The sequence below is a fragment of the Pristiophorus japonicus genome, chromosome 16 (genome assembly GCF_044704955.1).
Source record: "Pristiophorus japonicus isolate sPriJap1 chromosome 16, sPriJap1.hap1, whole genome shotgun sequence".
Classification (NCBI taxonomy): domain Eukaryota; kingdom Metazoa; phylum Chordata; class Chondrichthyes; family Pristiophoridae; genus Pristiophorus; species Pristiophorus japonicus.
The window spans coordinates 137,243,176-137,264,445 of record NC_091992.1 but is presented as its reverse complement, the minus strand read 5'-3'; the positions used below and the strand labels follow the sequence as shown (position 1 = coordinate 137,264,445).

The 21,270-nt window shown below is 48.7% G+C and overlaps 1 protein-coding gene across 2 annotated transcripts in view; it reads left to right on the top strand.

Annotated features, from left to right (window-relative positions):
* Window positions 1–20,539, top strand: part of LOC139227194 (monocyte to macrophage differentiation factor-like) — a 29,711-nt gene extending 9,172 nt beyond the window's left edge. For both annotated transcript variants that reach the window (XM_070858256.1, XM_070858257.1), the window contains exons 2-7: window positions 3,579–3,660; window positions 13,639–13,799; window positions 14,369–14,443; window positions 15,126–15,227; window positions 17,094–17,163; window positions 18,998–20,539. In XM_070858256.1, coding sequence (XP_070714357.1) covers window positions 3,579–3,660; window positions 13,639–13,799; window positions 14,369–14,443; window positions 15,126–15,227; window positions 17,094–17,163; window positions 18,998–19,201 — 694 coding nt within the window. In that variant the 3' untranslated portion in view covers window positions 19,202–20,539. The remainder of the gene's footprint in view (window positions 1–3,578; window positions 3,661–13,638; window positions 13,800–14,368; window positions 14,444–15,125; window positions 15,228–17,093; window positions 17,164–18,997) is intronic.
* The last annotated feature ends 731 nt before the right edge of the window (window positions 20,540–21,270 follow it).

Here is a 21,270-nt window from a genome sequence, read left to right as displayed (position 1 = left end):
AAAATCCCACGTGAATAAAGCAGAATTGAATTTATTCAGTCATTGTAAATTGATGGCCCTAGGTGTGTGTTGCTGCAGTAAAGCTTAACTACAAGCGGTCAAATGTAATGTACATATAAAAATCTTCAGCCGTCTTTGTGATGGGAGGATAGGATGCTAGCTGTGTTTATGTTGTACTATTGAGGGTTGGTAGGGAGAAAGACGATTTGATTTTCAGAGCAGTGCAGTCCTCTGGCTAATGTAAGCACATTATAATTTTGGTCAAAACTGGTATTTTCTGTGTGTCTGTTCCTCTCTTGTTCTTGATGATTTATCTTAATTGTTTTCTGTGTTTATGAGCTGACCGCGTGTGTAACTTGCTGCACAGTACAGATTCATTTAAAACCAATTGTAGATAAAGAATATTGAAATGTGTTTCTTTCTGTGATTCTACTCTCCTAATTCTTTCTGTCTGCCCTCTTTGTCTTTCTTTGTCTTTTCTCGCACTCTCACTTTTGTTTTCTCTCTCTCTCTCTCAAAATCTTTTATTTTCAACTACTGTCCCCAACGCTTAAAGCGGGTGTAAACTTGAGGTGATCCAAAACTCAGCTGCCCGTGTCCTAACTCGCACCAAGTCCCGTTCACCCATCAACCCTGTGCTCGCTGAGATTTTAAAATTCTCATCCTTGTTGTCAAATCCCTCCATGGCCTCGCCCCCTCCCTATCTCTGTAACCTGCTCCAGCCCCACAACCCTCCAAGTTATCTGCACTCCTCCAATTTTGGCCTCTTGAGCATCCCCGATTATAATCGCTGCACCTTTGGTGGCTGTGCCTTCAGCTGCCTGGGTCCTAAGCTCGGGAACTCCCTCCTGAATCCTCTCGACCGCTCTCTCCTTTTATGACGCTCCTTAAAACCTACCTCTTTGACCAAGCTTTTTGGTTATCTGCCCTAATTTACCCTTCTGTGGCTCGGTGTTAAATTTTGTCTGATAATCGCTCCTGTGAAACGCCTTGGGATGTTTTGCTATGTTAAAGGCGCTATAGAAATACAAATTGTTGTTGTTTTTGTGTGAGCGGGTTTCACACACTATGGCCTGTATAATGCCTAAATAAAATTAGAAATCTTTTTTAATCAGTTGGTGTTTCGGCTTCACTTCATTTAAAACCAAGTTTATTTAAGAATGAAGAGATCCTTGCATTTATATAGCATCTTGTTGCATTATCGAATGTCTCAAAGTGCTTCACACAGTGAATTTACTGAAATACAGGCTCATATCCGGACTATTTCAGAAGAAATGGAAGCCTATGGGAAGTGAAGGCTCTTTTATTCCATTCAGTGCACCTTGAGGAGGTGAGAATTTGTGAGTAAATACCACTGTTTCAGCCCAAAATACATGGAGTGCTTAAGACGCTGTAATCAGCAACTTTGAAATTGATATTAATGCAAATGGATAATGATTCTCACTTTTTGGCCGGTATAAGCGACTGCTCGTTTTAGCGGTGGACATTGTAAGTGATGGCGACTGTCACTTTCCCCCACTTGCTGCCAGTCTCCTTTCCTCTCCTTGTGTCACCTACTACTTGTCTCAGTTTTGTTTCTCCATGTCTCTCTGCTTTTTCCTTTAGTTGTAAAGCCCAGATTCTCTCCTGGCGAAGGTCAGCTAACTCGGCTCAGACCGGGATCTTCCCGCACTATCTGACTGAATTCCATGATGGGAGGTATATGTAACCACTAGGCCATGTTTGAGCATTCTGGGATTTATTTCCTGGGTGTCTCCAATGATTTCACTGGGATGGAAATTTCAATGTAAGTGTATTGCTGCCGTGGAACCTACAATACAGGCGATCAGATTTATTTATAAAAATCTTTAGTCTTTCATGTTAGGCTAGTCTTGTGACTTACAAATTAGGCATGTGGGACCAGTCTGCAGGCAGCACTGTGTGAGCCTGGGCTTGTTCTGTTACTGGGTTTGGTTGTATTGTTGCCAAAGATGATCATCTCCCCACAGTCACGCAATCCCTGCAGCACATAAACACTTTACACAAACTGACACCAACTTGGTACCACCTCTCTGTTCCCAGTAACAACACTGAGCAGTGACTGGCCGAATGTGTGTCATGCAGAACAAGGCGGGCACAACCTGACTTCTGGGCATCCAGTATTCCAAATATAAATCCCCACCCGAACCCCTCGATTAGATGCCAGCCTGGAGCGCAGTCTTTAAATATACCTTGCTTTTGTTGCAGCAGTTTATGCTTTACTCACAAAGAATGGCAGCATAAAGTCTCGGCAGCTTATTGGCCATGAGCAGGCAGCTCTAGTTTGAACGATTTGGCTGGTTTGGATCTTGTAGATACTCTCTGATTGGTGCTGGTCAGAGTTTGTGTTGCTTTTGGCTGTAGGACAAGCTGAAGTTTAGTCAGTGAAAGAAAACCCGTACTTAAAGAAAGAATTTGCATTTCCATAGCACCTTTCATAGTAGCCCAAAGTGCTTCACAGCCAATGAAGTACTTTTGAAATAAAACCAGATAACGCTGGAAACACTCAGCGGGTCAGGCAGCATCTGTGGAGCGAGAAATCGAGTTAATGTTTCAGATCGAGGACCAGTTCTGATGAAAGGTCACCGAGCTGAAACGTTAACTCTGTCTCTCCACAGATGCTGCCTGACCCGCTGAGTATTTTAGATTGCCAGCATCTGCAGTATTTTGCTTTTATACAAGTACTTTTGAAGTGTAGTCACTGTTGTAATGTAGGAAACACGGCAGACAATTTGCGCACAGCAAGCTCCCAAAAAACAGCAATGTGATAATGACCAGATTATCTGTTTCTTTTAGTGATGTTGGCTGAGGGGAGCAGTTTGGGCCTTTGTGATTCTGTGCAGTGAGTCTAGGTGGGAATTGTCAGGATTTTATGCTTGGATTAGGTTGTGATTTTAACACGAGTTGGGGGCACACTACATGCAGAGCTTATTAACAAGGTGAAAGATTCGTTTTGATATAAAATAATTCTGAATAGAGGCTGTTATGGATGGTGATTACCCTCTAGATTTACCTGTACCTGTATTGGGCGTTAACTACTTTTTATAAAATAGCTGTATAACCAGGAAATCCACACTCGCCCAAACCGGTTCAGCAACTGAATGGACAAAGGTGCAGTCGGAGTGGGTTAGCACCGACCGGAGAGATTGTGTCAGTCTGCATTTCAAAGGGACCAGATCACCCGCAGGGAGCAGCTCTGTCATGCAAAGCTTCTCTCCAGCTCCAGCACAGACCGTCATGGGGAGGAAGCTTGTGTGGTCAAAGTGAGATGTGTTTGTTGCCTCGGCTTGTGCAAGTGGGATGCGGGGAGTGGGACTAGGAGAGTTTGAGTGAGATGGATGTAAACAGTAGGTATGTAGTTTCAGTACAGTTCTGGGCTCCATATCTAGTGATGGATAAAGGAGGATTTCTGATCAGAACAATTTCTGATAGCTTTCTGGGCGAGCTGTCTGTTCATGTATTACATTTTTATAACCGAATCAAAGCTACACCTGGAATTTCGGTACTTTGTTTGACTTTTAATTACTGGCTTAATAAACTCCTTCTTTCTTTCTTTGTAGATTTATGAATAACCGACCTCCAGCTAATTCCCGGTACCAGCCCACTGCCTACGAACATGCTGCAAACTGCTACACACACGCAGTGAGTATTCCCACTCTTCTGCTCGGCTATTTTTGTGGGGTGGTGGTTGGGGGGGTTGGGGTGAGTGGGGGTTGGGGGTGAAGGGATGAGTCTCCCAGACAAAACCCTGGTGATTCACAAGCCTTTTCTATTTGAGGTCCGAATGCTATGTCTTTTCCCCCTCCCCTTTTGAAGGCAAGACTTGGGCTGGCTATAGTTCCAGGGGTACTGCCTGCCTTCCGGTATCTCGCATTGTGACTGTTTAATTAGGTGCGAGCTTAGAATCTGAGTGTTAGTGAGCCACTCACACGTGTTCCATAATGAGGAAACTTGTCAGGGGCTTGACAGGATAGATACTGAGAGGCTGCTTCCCCCAGCTGGGAGTCCAGAACTAGGGGGCATAGTCTCAGAATAAGGGCTCAGCCATTTAGGACTGAGATGGGGAGAAACCTCTTCAATCAAAGCATTACAAATCTTTGGAATTCTCTGCCCCAGAGGGCTGTGGAGCCTCAGTCGTTGAGTATATTCAAGACTGAGATTGACAGATTTTCGGACAATAAAGGAATTGAGGGATATGGGGATCGGGCAGGAAAGTGGAGCTGAGGTCGAAGATCAGCCATGATCTTATTGAGTGGCGGAGCAGGCTCGAATGGCCGACTCCTGCTATTATTTCTTATGTTCTTGTTCTGATGTATTTCCTTCTCGTGCTGTAGTTACAATCTGGATTACTGGCAAAAATTGTAACTCAGTACTGCATGCCTTTAGTGTCTCTTTTTTGCTCAGCAGCCTTTATATAAAGAAAGAATTGTGTTTACAAAGCTTTTTTGAACCAATTAATTACTTTTGAATTGTAGTTACTGTTGTAATGTAGCACACGTCCACAGGAACTGTAATGTTGGTTGAGGGTAGATATTTGCCAGGACCGAGGAGAACTCCCATGCTCTTCTTTGAATAGTGTGATCTTTTGCATCCATCTGAGAGGGCTGACTGGGCATCAGTTTAACGCCTCATCCCAAAGACGCACCTCCGAAAGTGCGGCGCTCCCTCAGTACAGCCCCTCCGACAGTGCGGCTTTCCTTCAGTACAGACCCTCCGACAGTGCGGTGCTCCCTCAGTACTGCCCCTCCAACAGTGCGGCACTCCCTCAGTATTGCCCCTCCGACAGTGCGGCTTTCCCTCAGTACTGCCCCTCCGACAGTGCGGTGCTCCCTCAGTACTGCCCCTCCAACAGTGCGACACTCCCTCAGCATTGCCCCTCCGACAGTGCGGCGCTCCCTCAGTATTGCCCCTCCGACAGTGCGGCGCTCCCTCAGTACTGCCCCTCCGACAGTGCAGCACTTCCCCAGTACTGCCCCTCCGAAAGTGCGGCGCTCCCTCAGTACTGCCTCTCCGACAGTGCGGCTCTCCCTCAGTACAGCCCCTCCGACAGTGCGGTGCTCCCTCAGTACTGCCCCTCCGACAGTGCGGCATTCCCTCAGTATTGCCCCTCCGACAGTGCGGCGCTCCCTCAGTATTGCCCCTCCGACAGTGCGGCGCTCCCTCAGTACTGCCCCTCCGACAGTGCGGCACTCCCTCAGTACTACCCCTCCGACAGTGCGGCACTCCCTCAGTACTGCCCCTCCGACAGTGCGGCGCTCCCTCAGTACTGCCCCTCCGACAGTGCAGCACTCCCTCAGTACTGCCCCTCCGACAGTGCAGCACTCCCTCAGTACTGCCCCTCCAACAGTGGAGCACTCCCTCAGTACTGCCCCTCCAACAGTGCGGCACTCCCTCAGTATTGCCCCTCCGACAGTGCGGCGCTCCCTCAGTACTGCCCCTCCGACAGTGCAGCGCTCCCTCAGTACTGTCCCTCTGACAGTGCAGCACTTCCCCAGTACTGCCCCTCCGAAAGTGCGGCGCTCCCTCAGTACTGCCTCTCCGACAGTGTGGCTCTCCCTCAGTACAGCCCCTCCGACAATGCGGTGCTCCCTCAGTAATGCCCCTCCGACAGTGCGGCGCTCCCTCAGTACTGCCCCTCTGACAGTGCGGTACTCCCTCAGTACTGCCCCTCTGACAGTGCGGCGCTCCCTCAGTACTGCCCCTCCGACAGTGCGGCACTCCCTCAGTACTACCCCTCCGACAGTGCGGCACTCCCTCAGTACTGCCCCTCCGACAGTGCAGCACTCCCTCAGTACTGCCCCTCCGACAGTGCAGCACTCCCTCAGTACTGCCCCTCCGACAGTGCAGCACTCCCTCAGTACTACCCCTCCGACAGTGCGGCACTCCCTCAGTACTGCCCCTCCGACAGTGCAGCACTCCCTCAGTACTGCCCCTCCGACAGTGCGGCACTCCCTCAGTACTGCCCCTCCGACAGTGCAGCACTCCCTCAGTACTGCCCCTCCGACAGTGCGGCACTCCCTCAGTACTGCCCCTCCGACAGTGCGGTGCTCCCTCAGTACTGCCCCTCCGACAGTGCGGCACTCCCTCAGTACTGCCCCTCCGACAGTGCAGCACTCCCTCAGTACTGCCCCTCCAACAGTGGAGCACTCCCTCAGTACTGCCCCTCCGACAGTGCAGCAGTCCCTCAGTACTGCCCCTCCAACAGTGGAGCACTCCCTCAGTACTGCCCCTCCGACAGTGCGGCACTCCCTCAGTACTGTGTTTTCTGGCCAGGGGCTGCTCATTTCCCCAGTATTGTGGAATGTCAGTCCTGACTGGGAGGAGAAATCATTTCACTGCTGGTCACGAACATTTGAGCCACCCACAACTAACACAAAACTGTGGCTGCGATCCCCGGTGTTACTGTAGGAATCGGGCAGGCTGTTTGAGGTGCATTGCCCGCGATTGCACCCGTACCTCCTTACTTGCTTGGTCCATGACTTTATGACTGCCATGGAAACCAAAATAAAGGAGGCGTGTCGGGAGCAGGGCTTAGTCAGTCTCGCTTCTGCTGACACTCCTGGATAGACCTGTCTTGTGGCTTGTGATATTACCCAAGCTTGTGAATTTGAGCTAAAAATAGAAATGCTGGAAATACTCAGCAGGTCAGGCAGCATCTGTGGAGAGAGAAACAGAACGTTTCAGGTCGAAGAACTTTTGTCAGAACTGGAAAATGTTGGGGAGGGTTTAAACTAAGTTGGCAGGGGATAGGCACCAGGATGTAGCATTAGAAAGGAGAAACAAAGTGTACAAAGGATTGGGAGAGACGGATAGCACTAAAGTAAGAAATAGTTTTTTGATTTGGTAACAGAGAGGGTTGATGAGGGCAATGCGGTTGATGTGGTGTACATGGATTTCCAAAAAGCGTTTGATAAAGTGCCACATGATGGCCCCAAGTTTCGTCCCGCGGCGAAAACGGCGCACCTCCGAGCTGGGCGCCGGTTTTTTGCGCCAAAAACTGCGCCTAAAAAAAAGTCGGATATTCTCGCGATGTCTGCTTGGCGTGCTCTTCGCAGCAGGGGGCGGAGCCTAACACTCGCGCCGATTTTCTAAGTAGCAGGGGGCGGGTACAATTGAAATTAGCCTTCGTGGTGCCGGCAACCCTGCGCGTGCGCGTTGGAGCGTGCGCGCACGCGCAGTCTCACACAAACATTGGCACTCGGCCATTTTTAAAAATACTGCAGAAAAAGTGAAGATTTGTTTTTTGGACCCCTGCAAAGGCTTGTAATTTAATGTTTTTTGATATTTCTGTGTGTGAGGGAGTGCTTTTAGCAGCACTGCTGAATAAATCACCTGCTGAAATCAGTGAGTTCAGCTTTTCACTGCTAAACTTGCAGAACCGGTGCTGCATTGGTGCATGCAAATTAAGGACTGTGTGTTTGGAGAAATAAGAGTGCCAATTCAACTTTGCAATGGATCAACGTCCACCAAGAACAAAGATGGCAAACCATTGCATAATACGTGGTGTTGACAATGCAGCACCCATTCTGCAAATGTAAATATAAAACTGTCAATGTGGCTGCCTCTCCCTGTCCAAATGGCCTCAGTCCCCCTCACAGCTCGAAGGCTGCTGCTGTATCTTCGGCTGCCGGCCAGCCACTGACGCCGCCCCTAAAGCGTGGCCGAATGGCCTCGAGCACCATAAAGAGCTGCGTGTGTCAGGTGTTGATTCTTCGGCTGCCGGCCAGCCACTGACGCCACTGATATCTCATGGCCGAATGGCCTCAGGTCCGTCCGGTGCTGCTTCTTCGCGGCCAGCCACGAAGAGAATGAAGGCCTGCCTCAAGCACTGCAGCTCAGTTCGAAGCTTGCTGCCGCTGCCGTCGAGACACTGACGCCACACCCCTGCCTGTCTCCAACATGAAAGGCCTGCCTGAAGCACAGCAGCTCGAAGGCTGATGCTATTTCACACAGGTAGGAACATGGTTTATTTAATCTTTTCTTTGCTTATAAATTTTTATTCAGGTTGGATTTATTTGTATAATATTTGTATAAGTATAACTAAGGATTGATTGTAGAATTTAATGACTTCCCTTCCCCCCCCCTCCCCCCCCCACCTCGTTCCCTACACCTAATTTGTAACCTACGCCTGATTTTCTAAAGTGTAGACAAGGTTTTTTCGAGCGTACAAAAATCTTCACTTACTCCATTCTAAGTTAGTTTGGAGTAAGTTTTCACTCAAGAAACTTTGAAATCAGGCGTAAGTGGCCGGACACGCCCCCTTTTGAAAAAGAAATTCTGTTCCAAAGTGAAACTGTTCTAACTGACTAGAACTGGAGCAAACTAAATGACGAGAATTCCGATTTCTAAGATACTCCGTTCTACACCAGTTGCTCCTAAAAATCAGGAGCAAATCATGTGGAAACTTGGGGCCAATAGGCTTGCAGCAAAGTTGAAGCCCATGGAATAAAAGGGACAGTGGCAGCATGGATACGGGATTGTCTCAGTGACAGGAAACAGAGAGTAGTGGGGAACGGTTGTTTCTCGGACTGGAGGAGGTATACAGTGGTGTTCCTCGGTCGGTACTGGGAACACGGCTTTTCTCGATATATGTTACTGACTTGGATGTGGGTGTACAGGGCACAATTTCAACATTTGCAGATGGCACAAAACTTGGAAATATAGTGAACAGTGAGGAGAGTAGTGATAGACTTCAGGAGAACACAGACAGGCTGGTGGGATGGGCGGGCTCGTGGCTGATGAAATTTAACGCAGGAAAGTGATACATTTTGGTAGAAAGAATGAGGAAAGGAAATATAAACTAAAGGCTACAATCCTAAAGGGATTGAAGGTGGCAGGGCAGGGTGAGAAAGCATTTTAAAAAGTTTTTGGGATCCTGGGCTTCATAAATAGAGACATAGAGTACAAAACCATGGAAATGATGCTGAACCTGTATAAAGCACTGGTTCGGCCTCAACTGGAGTATTGTGTCCAATTCTGGGCACCCCACTTTAGGAAGGATGTGAAGGCCTTAGAGAGGGAGCAGAAAAGATTTACAAGAATGGTTCCAGGGATGAGGGACTTCAGTTACGTGGATAGACTGGAGAAGCTGGGGTTGCTCTCCTTGGTGCAGAGAAGGTTGAGAGGAGATTGGATCGAGGTGTTCAAAATCATGAGGGGTCTGGACAGAGTAGATCGAGAGAAACTGTTCCCATTGGCGGAAGGGTTGAGAATCAGAGGACACGGATTTAAGGTGATTGACAAAAGAACCAAAAGCGACATGAGCAAAAACATTTTTTCCGCAGCGAGTGGTTAGGATCTGGAATGCACGGCCTGAGTGGAGGCAGACTCCATCGTGGCTTTCAAAAGGGAATTGGATAAGTACCTGGAGGAAATAAAATTGCAGGGCTATGGGGAAAGGGCGGGAGTGGGACATGTGAGGTGCTCTTGCAGAGAGCCGGCACGGGCTCGATGGTCGCCTTCTGAGCTGTAACCGTTCTATGATTCTACGTAGCAAAGCCAGGGAAAAGGGGACAGGGAAAGAAGAAAAGGGAGAGGTCTGTGATAAGGTGGGGGGCAGGAGTGATTCAATGACAAAAATGGTGATTGTGCAACAAAAGATGATAATGAGACAAGTATAGAAACAAAAGCTGGGTCACGGGGAGGTGTAAATGGTTACAACAGAGAGGAAGGAAGCATGGGAAATCTGGCAAGGCCTCTGCCCTGTACCTGACTACCGAGTGCCTATTATCCGATATTAAGTCAACAAGAAATCTAAAACCTTCAGTTTAGAGGCAGCAGTGGTGATGCCTAATAATGTCCCCGTGAATTGATGCCATTCACCCCTTGAGGACAGCAATAACATTTCTGTTCCAAGAAAGCTTAATGAAGTAAATCTCTCCATCTTCCCCCCGCTCTTTAAAACCCACCTCTCTGACCAAGCTTCTCGTCACCACTCTTAATTTCTCCTCCTGTGGCTCCGTGTCAATTTTAGTCTGTGCTTTGTGAAGTGCCTCAGGATGTACCAGGTTAGGGGTGCTGTATCAATGGCAGTTCTTGTAAGTGTTGTGCGTGGGATCCAACAACTGAAGCGAGCAAGTGTGACAGTGTCCCCTGCTGACCAGCTTCCATCCCTGCCCTGTGGCAATACCGCTGGCTAATGATACTTAAGGGGTTGACTGTGGATGGGCAATGGCAGACATTTAGAGACCGCATGGATGAACTACAACAATTGTACATTCCTGTCTGGAGTAAAAATAAAAAAGGGAAGGTGGCTCAACCGTGGCTATCAAGGGAAATCAGGGATAGTATTAAAGCCAAGGAAGTGGCAAACAAATTGGCCAGAAATAGCAACGAACCCAGGGACTGGGATAAATTTAGAACTCAGCAGAGGAGGACAAAGGGTTTGATTAGGGCAGGGAAAATAGAGTACGAGAGGAAGCTTGCAGGGAACATTAAGACGGATTGCAAAAGCTTCTATAGATATGTAAAGAGAAAAAGGTTAGTAAAGACAAACGTAGGTCCCCTGCAGTCAGAATCAGGGGAAGTCATAACGGGGAACAAAGAAATGGCAGACCAATTGAGCAAGTACTTTGGTTCGGTATTCACTAAGGAGGACACAAACAACCTTCCGGATATAAAAGGGGTCAGAGGGTCTAGTAAGGAGGAGGAACTGAGGGAAATCCTTATTAGTCGGGAAATTGTGTTGGGGAAATTGATGGGATTGAAGGCCGATAAATCCCCAGGGCCTGATGGACTGCATCCCAGAGTACTTAAGGAGGTGGCCTTGGAAATAGCGGATGCATTGACAGTCATTTTCCAACATTCCATTGACTGGATCAGTTCCTATGGAGTGGAGGGTAGCCAATGTTACCCCACTTTTTAAAAAAGGAGGGAGAGAGAAAACAGGGAATTATAGACTGGTCAGCCTGACATCAGTAGTGGGTAAAATGATGGAATCAATTATTAAGGATGTCAGAGCAACGCATTTGGAAAGAGGTGACATGATAGGTCCAAGTCAGTATGGATTTGTGAAAGGGAAATCATGCTCGACAAATCTTCTGGAATTTTTTGAGGATGTTTCCAGTGGACAAAGGAGAACCAGTTGATGTGGTGTATTTGGATTTTCAGAAGGCTTTCGACAAGATCCCACACAAGAGGTTAATGTGCAAAGTTAAAGCACATGGGATTGGGGGTAGTGTGCTGATGGCGGGACTGACATATCAAGATAGACTGGATCAACTGGGCTTGTATTCACTGGAGTTCAGAAGAATGAGAGGGGATCTCATAGAAACGTTTAAAATTCTGATGGGTTTAGACAGGTTAGATGCAGGAAGAATGTTCCCAATGTTGGAGAAGTCCAGAACTAGGGGTCACAGTCTAAGGATAAGGGGTAAACCATTTAAGACCGAGATGAGGGGAAACTTCTTCACCCAGAGAGTGGTGAACCTGTGGAATTCTCTACCACAGAAAGTTTTGAGGCCAATTCACTAAATATATTCAAAAAGGAGTTAGATGAAGTCCTTACTACTAGGGGGATCAAGGGGTATGGTGAGAAAGCAGGAATGGGGTACTGAAGTTGCATTTTCAGCCATGAACTCATTGAATGGCGGTGCAGGCTCGAAGGGCCGAATGGCCTACTCCTGCACCTATTTTCTATGTTTCTATGGGCCCAAGTTTCCACAAGCGCCTAGAACGGCGCAGTCCCGACCTGGACGCCCGTTTTTCGCGCCACAAAGTGCGCCTAAAAAAATCCTCGGTATTCTCCACCTCCCTGCAGGTCCTCTGGCCCTCGGTGCAGTGCAGCACGAGCTGTGGGGAGCGGAGCCAGGTCCCTGCGCTGAAAACAGTGCCGGGAGCTTTGCACATGCGCGCGACAGTGGGCACACATGTGCAGTAGCTCCAGGCGCCTGAAACTGTGTGGGAGGGGCCCGAAGCACGCAGCCCCTAGCCCTGGCCCAATGGGCTCACTGGGGCTGCGTGAATAAGGCTCCTCCCATGGCCAGCTCCTGCTCCCCCCCCCCGACCAGACCCAACACCCGCCCCCCCCCCCCCCCGCCTCCGGATCGGACCCGACACCCGCTCTCCCTCTCTCTCCCCCCCCCCCCCCCCCCCCCCCAGACTGGACCTGACCCGACTTGACTCTCGCCCACCGACCCGACCCCTCTCTCTTCACCCCCCCGACTCCCCCGACCCGACCCCTCCTCTCCCCCCCCCCCCCCCCCCCCCCTCCTCCTGACTGAACCCGACCCAACCTGACCCGACTCCCGCTCCGTCCCCACTGGACCCGATCCAACTCCCGCTCCACTCAGCCCCCCCGCCCCCCACCCCCGACTGGACCCGACCCGACTCCCGCTCCCGCTCCGCCCCCCCCGACTGGATCCGACCTGACCTCTCCCTCCCTCCCCCCCTCTCTCTCCCTCCCTCCCCCCCTCCCTCTCCCCCCCGCCCCCCGACCTGAACCTCCCCTCCCCTCCCCGACCCAACCCAACGCCACCTACCTGTAAATCTGGTGCTGGGGACGGGCCCTGCCCGAAGTCTCGGGCCGGCCCGTTCAACCTTCGGTCCCGAAAGGCCTGCCTGAAGCACTTTCACACAGGTAGGAAGATGGTTTATTTAATCTTTTCTTTGCTTATAAATGTTTATTCAGGTTGGATTTATTTGTATAATATTTGTATAAGTATAAATAAGGATTTATTATAGAATTTAATGAGTTCCCTTCCCCCCCCCCCACCTCGTTCTGGACGCCTAATTTGTAACCTGCGCCTGATTTTTTAATGTGTAGACAAGGTTTTTTCAGTTCTACAAAAATCTTCACTTGCTCCATTCTAAGTTAGTTTGGAGTACGTTTTCACTGTGGAAACTTTCAAATCAGGCGTCAGTGGCCGGACACGCTCCCTTTTGAAGAAAAAATTCTGTTCCAAAGTAGAACTGTTCTACCTGACTAGAACTGCAGAAAAAAAAATGTGGAAAATTGCGATTTCTCAGATAGTCCGTTCTCCACCAGTTGCTCCTAAAGATCAGGCACAAATCATGTGGAAACTTGGGCCCTATGTTTCTGGCATTTTGATGGTGAGTGTTTCCAGCTCAATCCATCGAGCTGAGCCTGATATCGTCTTCACCGCACCTTCCTGCAGCACATGGCAAGTGGCCTGAGACCTGAATCCTTCCCCTTCTCTCCACCCCCTTTCCCCAATCATGGTGCACCAAGCCAGTTAGTGCCCCTCCTGCCATCTGGTTACGATCAGCCAGCTTGGCACAGACCACAGCCGTGTGTCCCCCCCCCCCCCGGCCCAGTTCAGGTGGTCATCGTGTGAAAATGTCCTGTGCCATTATTATTCAGTAGAGCATTCCCTGGTTTTGTAGCTAGGTAGCCTAGTCACACAGTACGCTACAACACACAGGTTCACGAGTATTCTCAGCGACAGTCAAGTATTGGACCCGAGGTAGGCTCCCGTTGTAGATTCTCATTCCCAGAAGTACAGAGAATAGGAGTCGAGGAACGTGTGTCCCTCGTCAGGCCACCTGCCCAGCAATGTTGGGCTTGATGGGGCAGGGAACCTTGGCCATGGGGAAAAGAAGCCGTTAGAGATGTGGGAAATGTTAAGGAGTCACTGAATCGGAGCATGTGTTTCTTCCCAGTTCCTCATTGTTCCGGCAATTGTCGGCAGCACTCTGCTTCATCGGCTGTCGGACGACCGGTGGGAGAAGATCACGGCCTGGATGTACGGCGTGGGCCTGTGTGCGCTGTTCATCATTTCCACCGTCTTCCACATCATTGCCTGGAAGAAGAGCCACTTGAGGTAATGCCTGGTAGCAGTTTTCTCTCCTCTCCTGAAGGGGTTGGCTTTTGCGTGGGGTAGAAGCCCACATTGCAGTATCTGTGGGTGTCGGAGCTCCAACAGGCAGCGAGGTGTTTGGCTGTTGAGAATGTTACTGAGGCTGATGTCCACGCTCCTAGTCAGAGTCCCAGGTAGTGATCAGGAGGAGGGGGTCTGCCTGACTCCCCCGCCATAACCCAGGAGGCTGAGATGAATTGGAAGCGCCTCGACTGACATGTGCTGAATCAGCGCGGAAGGACGTGGAAACTCCAACATTTTTATTACCAATTGGGATAGTCAATGTTACTGATGTGATTTATTTACAGGGGCACCTGCATCAATTCAATATTAGGAGGGGAATAATTCATTGTGCAACTCACCTCTACAAACCTGGATAGGTGTCTGCTTCTGGTGCAATAATGCTGCTTTGTGAGCTGAATGCTCGTGTACCCCCCCACCTCTAATCCACCCCCCCACCCGCTACCTCTCGCTCCGTGTGTGAAATTGTGCACGACTGACCTGGGTGATGATCTTTATGTCCCATTTGACAGAACAATGGAACAATGCCTCCACATGTGTGATCGAATCGTCATCTACTTCTTCATCGCATCTTCCTACGCACCATGGTGAGTGCCTTCAACTCTTTTACACTGAATAAAGGTTTGCTTTCTATCCAGGGCTGGAACATTAGGAGACAGCACATCAGTGACCAGCCACTGAAAGGCAGAGCGGAGTTGGCCCACATACCAGATCATGGCTCAAGCATCTTGCTGGCAGCAAGTCTTACTTTGCTGGAGATGATTGTGATTAAAAAGGCACAGACTATATTGCACCCTTCATTAGCCACACTGGACTGCTCCTGGCGAGTGATAGCGCTGGAATCCATGACTGGGACACTCAAATTCCCCTCTATTTTGTTGGCCTTAGCTCGGCCCCTCTCAGTGCTGACAGTGTGTCCTTTCCTGGCTGATGCAGTGGCTAACAGCTGACACTGTGCTGAGTGAGCTGCACTGCCAATCGGGGTGGCTCAGTTCCCTGGGTCAGAGAGGGTTCCTGAGCACTTTACAGTCTATGTGCGCTTGTTGAATGGGCTACACTCTGATGTCTCTACTAATGTAAAACCTGCCAATACTGCTAAAGCTCACGGATGAAGAATAGTCACGAGGGTAAAGTACTGGAGGGCAGCCAGGCCTCAACAAGAGATGGTGCTTTCAGGAGAGGAGATGAACCATGAACCTCCCATCATTTGCTGTGCACTGTTGAACACACCCCCTGTTTAAAAGCCCCTCTCACATCTTTCTTTTGCAGGTTAAATCTCCGAGAGCTTGGGCCCTTGGCATCTCATATGCGTTGGTTCATTTGGATCATGGCAGCTGCTGGTACCATCTACGTCTTTTTATACCACGAACAGTAAGCCATATCTCTTAAGCAATTTCTCACGAAACTCAACACCATCCAGAACAAAACAGCCCACTCGATCAGCACTCCATCCACCACCTTCAACACTCACTCCCTCCACCACCGGCGCACCGTGGCTGCAGTGTGCACCATCTACAAGATGCACTGCAGCAACTCGCCAAGGCTTCTTCGGCAGCACCTCCCAAACCCTCGAAGGACAAGGGCAGCAGGCGCATGGGAACACCACCACCTCCACGTTCCCCTCCCAGTCACACACCGTCCTGACCTGGAAATATATCGGAGGTTCTGGGACCACAACTGTTTACAATATACATAGATGACCTGGAAGAGGGGACAGAGTGTAGTGTAACAAAATTTGCAGATGACACAAAGATTAGTGGGAAAGCGGCTTGTGTAGAGGAAACAGAGAGGCTGCAAAGAGATTTAGATAGGTTAAGCGAATGGGCTAAGGTTTGGCAGATGGAATACAATGTAGGAAAATGTGAGGTCATCCACCTTGGGGGAAAAAAACAGTAAAAGGGAATATTATTTGAATGGGGAGAAATTACAACATGCTGAGGTGCAGAGGGACCCTGGGGGTCCTTGTACATGAAACCCAAAAAGTTAGTTTGCAGGTGCAGCAGGTAATCAGGAAGGCGAATGGAATGTTGGCCTTCATTGCGAGAGGGATGGAGTACAAAAGCAGGGAGGTCCTGCTGCAACTGTACAGGGTATTGGTGAGGCCGCACCTGGAGTACTGCGTGCAGTTTTGGTCACCTTACTTAAGGAAGGATATACTGGCTTTGGAGGGGGTACAGAGACGATTCACTAAGCTGATTCCGGAGATGAGGGGGTTACCTTATGATAATAGATTGAGTAGACTGGGTCTTTACTCGTTGGAGTTCAGAAGGATGAGGGGTGATCTTATAGAAACATTTAAAATAATGAAAGGGATAGACAAGATAGAGGCAGAGAGGTTGTTTCCACTGGTTGGGGAGACTAGAACTAGGGGGCACAGCCTCAAAATACGGGGGAGCCAATTTAAAACCGAGTTGAGAAGGAATTTCTTCTCCCAGAGGGTTGTGAATCTGTGGAATTCTCTGCCCAAGGAAGCAGTTGAGGCTAGCTCATTGAATATATTCAAATCACAGAAATAATAGATTTTTAACCAATAAGGGAATTAAGGGTTACGGGGAGCGGGCGGGTAAGTGGAGCTGAGTCCACGGCCAGATCAGCCATGATCTTGTTGGGTGGCGGAGCAGGCTCGAGGGGCTAGATGGCCTACTCCTGTTCCTAATTCTTATGTACTTATTAATGTTGGGGAAGTCCAGAACCAGGGGTCACAGTCTAAGGATAAGGGGTAAGCCATTTAGGACCGAGATGAGGAGAAACTTCTTCACCCAGAGAGTGGTGAACCTGTGGAATTCTCTACCACAGAAAGTTGTTGAGGCCAATTCACTAAATATATTCAAAAAGGAGTTAGATGTAGTCCTTACTACTAGGGGGATCAAGGGGTATGGTGAGAAAGCAGGAATGGGGTACTGAAGTTGCATGTTCAGCCATGAACTCATTGAATGGTGATGCAGGCTCGAAGAGCCGAATGGCCTACTCCTGCACCTATTTTCTATGTTTCTATGTTCCTTCATCGTCGCTGGGTCACAATCCTGGAACTCCCTCCCTAACAGCACTATGGGAGCACCTTCACCACACGGACTGCAGCAGGGGCAACTAGAGATGGGCAATAGATGCCGGCCTTGCCAGCAATGCCCACATCCCATGAATTAATCATTTAAAAGTGTGTCAGTAATTATGTGAGAGCACAGATCAAAGTTTAATTGTAGTATATTTTATACAATCATTTGTGTTTCCTTTTCACAGGTATAAGATTATTGAGCTGCTGTTTTACTTGGCTATGGGATTTTCTCCAGCTGTGGTGGTTGCATCTATGGTAGGTGGCTTGAATAATTCTCTGCCATTCCTCAGTGTATAACTCATCAACTCAGACATTTCAGGACTTTTGGACCCCATGGACATAAACATTAGAATGTTTAGAAACAGTAAAGTCATGAGTTTCCCACCCATGCCCTGTGTCAATTGCTGTGAATACCACCCACACACCTCTGCCTCCCTCTTTCCAGAAGTGAATCTAATTTCCTCATGAATCCAGATAATCTTTGTTTAGTTTCCTTCAATGAATTTCCCAAGTAACTGACTGCACGCCTTAATCAGAAATCTGTACAGTTACAGTGAGTGACCCTTACCCTGAATAAACAGTGACTCTGTACAATTACAGTGAGTGACCCTTACCCTGAATAAACAGTGACTCTGTACAGTTACAGTGAGTAACCCTTACCCTGAATAAACAGTGACTCTGTACAGTTAGTGAGTGACCCTTACCCTGAATAAACAGTGACTCTGTACAGTTAGTGAGTGACCCTTACCCTGAATAAACAGTGACTCTGTACAGTTAGTGAGTGACCCTTACCCTGAATAAACAGTGACTCTGTACAGTTACAGTGAGTGACCCTTACCCTGAATAAACAGTGACTCTGTACAGTTAGTGTTCACGTGACCCTTACCCTGAATAAACAGTGACTCTGTACAGTTAGTGAGTGACCCTTACCCTGAATAAACAGTGACTCTGTACAGTTACACAGTGAGTGACCCTTACCCTGAATAAACAGCGACTCTGTACAGTTACAGTGAGTGACCCTTACCCTGAATAAACAGTGACTCTGTACAGTTACAGTGAGTGACCCTTACCCTGAATAAACAGTGACTCTGTACAGTTACACAGTGAGTGACCCTTACCCTGAATAAACAGTGACTCTGTACAGTTAGTGAGTGACCCTTACCCTGAATAAACAGTGACTCTATACAGTTATAGTGAGTGACCTTTACCCTTAATAAACAGTGACTCTGTACAGTTACACAGTGAGTGACCTTTACCCTGAATAAACAGTGACTCTGTACAGTTACAGTGAGTGACCATTACCCTGAATAAACAGTGACTCTGTACAGTTAGTGTTCACGTGACCCTTACCCTGAATAAACAGTGACTCTGTACAGTTAGTGAGTGACCCTTACCCTGAATAAACAGTGACTCTATACAGTTATAGTGAGTGACCTTTACCCTGAATAAACAGTGACTGTACAGTTACAGTGAGTGACCCTTACCCTGAATAAACAGTGACTGTACAGTTACAGTGAGTGACCCTTACCCTGAATAAACAGTGACTCTGTACAGTTACAGTGAGTGACCCTTACCCTGAATAAACAGTGACTCTGTACAGTTACAGTGAGTGACCCTTACCCTGAATAAACAGTGACTCTATACAGTTACAGTGAGTGACCCATACCCTGAATAAACAGTGACTCTGTACAGTTAGTGTTCACGTGGCCCTTACCCTGAATAAACAGTGACTCTACAGTTAGTGAGTGACCCTTACCCTGAATAAACAGTGACTCTGTACAGTTACACAGTGAGTGACCCTTACCCTGAATAAACAGTGACTCTGTACAGTTACAGTGTGACCCTTATCTTGTTGATGTTACTAGGCTAGTTATAAATTCACTCTCTCGGCCCTCATCAACGCACAGTATTGTTGAGCCAAGTTATTCTTTTGTTAATCTCCTCCCTCCCTCCCCTCTCCAAGTTCTTTTTCCTGTGTTTAACTGGCCATCGCCAGCAGACTGTTTCAATGGAGGTAGTTGAGTGAATAAATCTAGGAGTGGGTGTAACGTTTGATTTTAGTCTAATAATGTGCTGTGTTGTGATGCAGCCGAACACTGATGGGATCCCGGAGCTGATGTGTGGCGGCATGCTGTACTGTCTGGGAGTGGTGTTCTTCAAAAGTGATGGGATCATTCCTTTTGCCCACGCTATCTGGCACATCTTCGTGGCTCTGGCCGCTGCAGTGCACTATTACGCCATCTGGAAATACTTGTACCGGACTTCAGCAACAACCACATGGAAGGACTTCTGACCTCTCGGCCAGCACCATTGGTTGCCATTGGTTACAGTGTTAATCGGTTTATTTAAACAATATGGTGGGAACAGATTGGAGAACACAGCGTGAGGCAGTGACCAGTCATGTTCAGATGCTCCCCGACTGGGAATGAACATGGTCGCGTTCTCTGGAGATGGATGTGAAATTCTAAGACCCTCGGGGTGGCTGCTGTTGTTTAGCATTTAAGGATTTGTTTTTGAATTGGGCTGTTTTTTTAAACTCCCCTTCCCCCTCCCCCCCCCCCCCCCCCCCAAACTTCTTGGCTGCTCCGATAAAAATTCAAGGACTTCAATTTGATTCAATGACATTGGAGTGATTTACCTGACTTCGACCGTGCTCTGTTGGTTTTTTATATTTTGGAAAATGAAGTACGGATTGGAATAAGCGCGAGGAGCCAGCTTGAGAACAAATCTGCGGGTACTTGTTTTTATTATAAAGTGACTTGAAACCTTGTGGGCATTGTACGGTTTGATCCACAACAAACCGAACGGTTACATTCCAATCAAGTGTAGCATCTCGTGCTTCAGCTTTCCGCAGCAACTTTTACACTTGCTCACTTTTTTGGGGCGGGGCTTTGGATGGAGTCGATGTTCCTGTAATTTCTTTGGGCTATGCAACCAATTCTAATTTTCGTGCCTGTGCGGTTATTCCAATTGAGAAGCCGGCAAGCGGCCTGTGCCAGAACCCCGTGTCGCCGTGCGGCCAGCAGCTTAAGGGGAACATTGCTGGTTGTTTCCCGTCACATTTTCTGGTGAGGAATGAATTGACTGTTACTGTACTGCTGCGTGGTACTGCTTGGAGTGTGCCTTCACAGCCGGGTAGGAAACTGGTGAAAGGGAGGTTTTGTGAGAACCTGTTGTATGAACTCTTGTCACTTTACGAAGGGGGCGAGCAAGTCTATCCCAACAGTATTGCAGCGATGGTGAGAATGTGACGGTGAGCATGTTGAGATGTGTCCTGTTGTTGGGTCAGTGCAGCGAGCAGGCAGCCAGTACACGGAGCTTCCTGTGCACACTCAGGCCTCGGCACTGTTCCCCAATCACTGCTGGTCGGCGGGAGGCTGTCTGATGTGATCATTGCACCATTCAACAGGAGAGATTCTGATGACCTCATTTTTGTAAAGGAGAGGGAGCCATTCTCTCTTCTGCTCTACCAAGCTCGCTACAGTTCTGGGCTTTGCATTCTGCATTTTGTTTTTGAAAGGAAGTTGGTCTATTGGGCAGGCCTTGCAGCACTGTGCTCTGCAACTACCCCACCTTAAAACTCAGGCACAGTGATTTCAACTTAAACAATAAATGGTTTACATTTTGTGAAGACTTTGCCCAACTATGTACAAATATGTTTTTGATATGCAGCCAATGCATTCTTACAAAGTGGCCCTTCTGAAGTTGCAGTTTTAACTCTGCACCTGGTGCAACGAGTTGGGTCGGCAAAACGATTTTGAACTCAATCTGGAGCCTAAACTTTTGCTGCGCAGTTTATCCTCTCCCTCTCCCCCACGCCCTACAAAACAAGGCACACACCTGCAGCCTGGAACACAGTCCCCACCATTGGGAGACCGCCTGGCTCAATCTGACAGCCGGCTGTGCGGGGCAGAGCAGGAAGGGAAGGGCGGGGCAGGCGGGGCTGTGCGGGGCATCACCTGAATTGCTTGCAGCTGTTGATAGCCCTGTGCGGGTGGAGAATGATCCTGAGTCAGTGCTTGTGTTACAATACTCCATGCAAAATACCTCAATGGTCTTGTTTAGATTTCAACGGTGCTTTTTTGTCAATCAAAACTGAAATCCAGGTGGTATTTTTAGTAAACTGAACACCTTAAGAAATATCCTTGAGCTCGGATTTACAGTGGAGGCGGGGGCAGTATGTAGGGGGTAGGGGGCGGTGTGTGGAGGGGTAGGGGGCAGTGTGTGGGGGGGTAGCGGGTGGTGTGGGGGGGGGTAGGGGGCAGTGTGTGGGGGGGTAGCGGGTGGTGTGGGGGGGGGTAGGGGGCAGTGTGTGGGGGGGGTAGGGGGAAGTGTGTGGGGGGGTAGGGGGAAGTGTGTGGG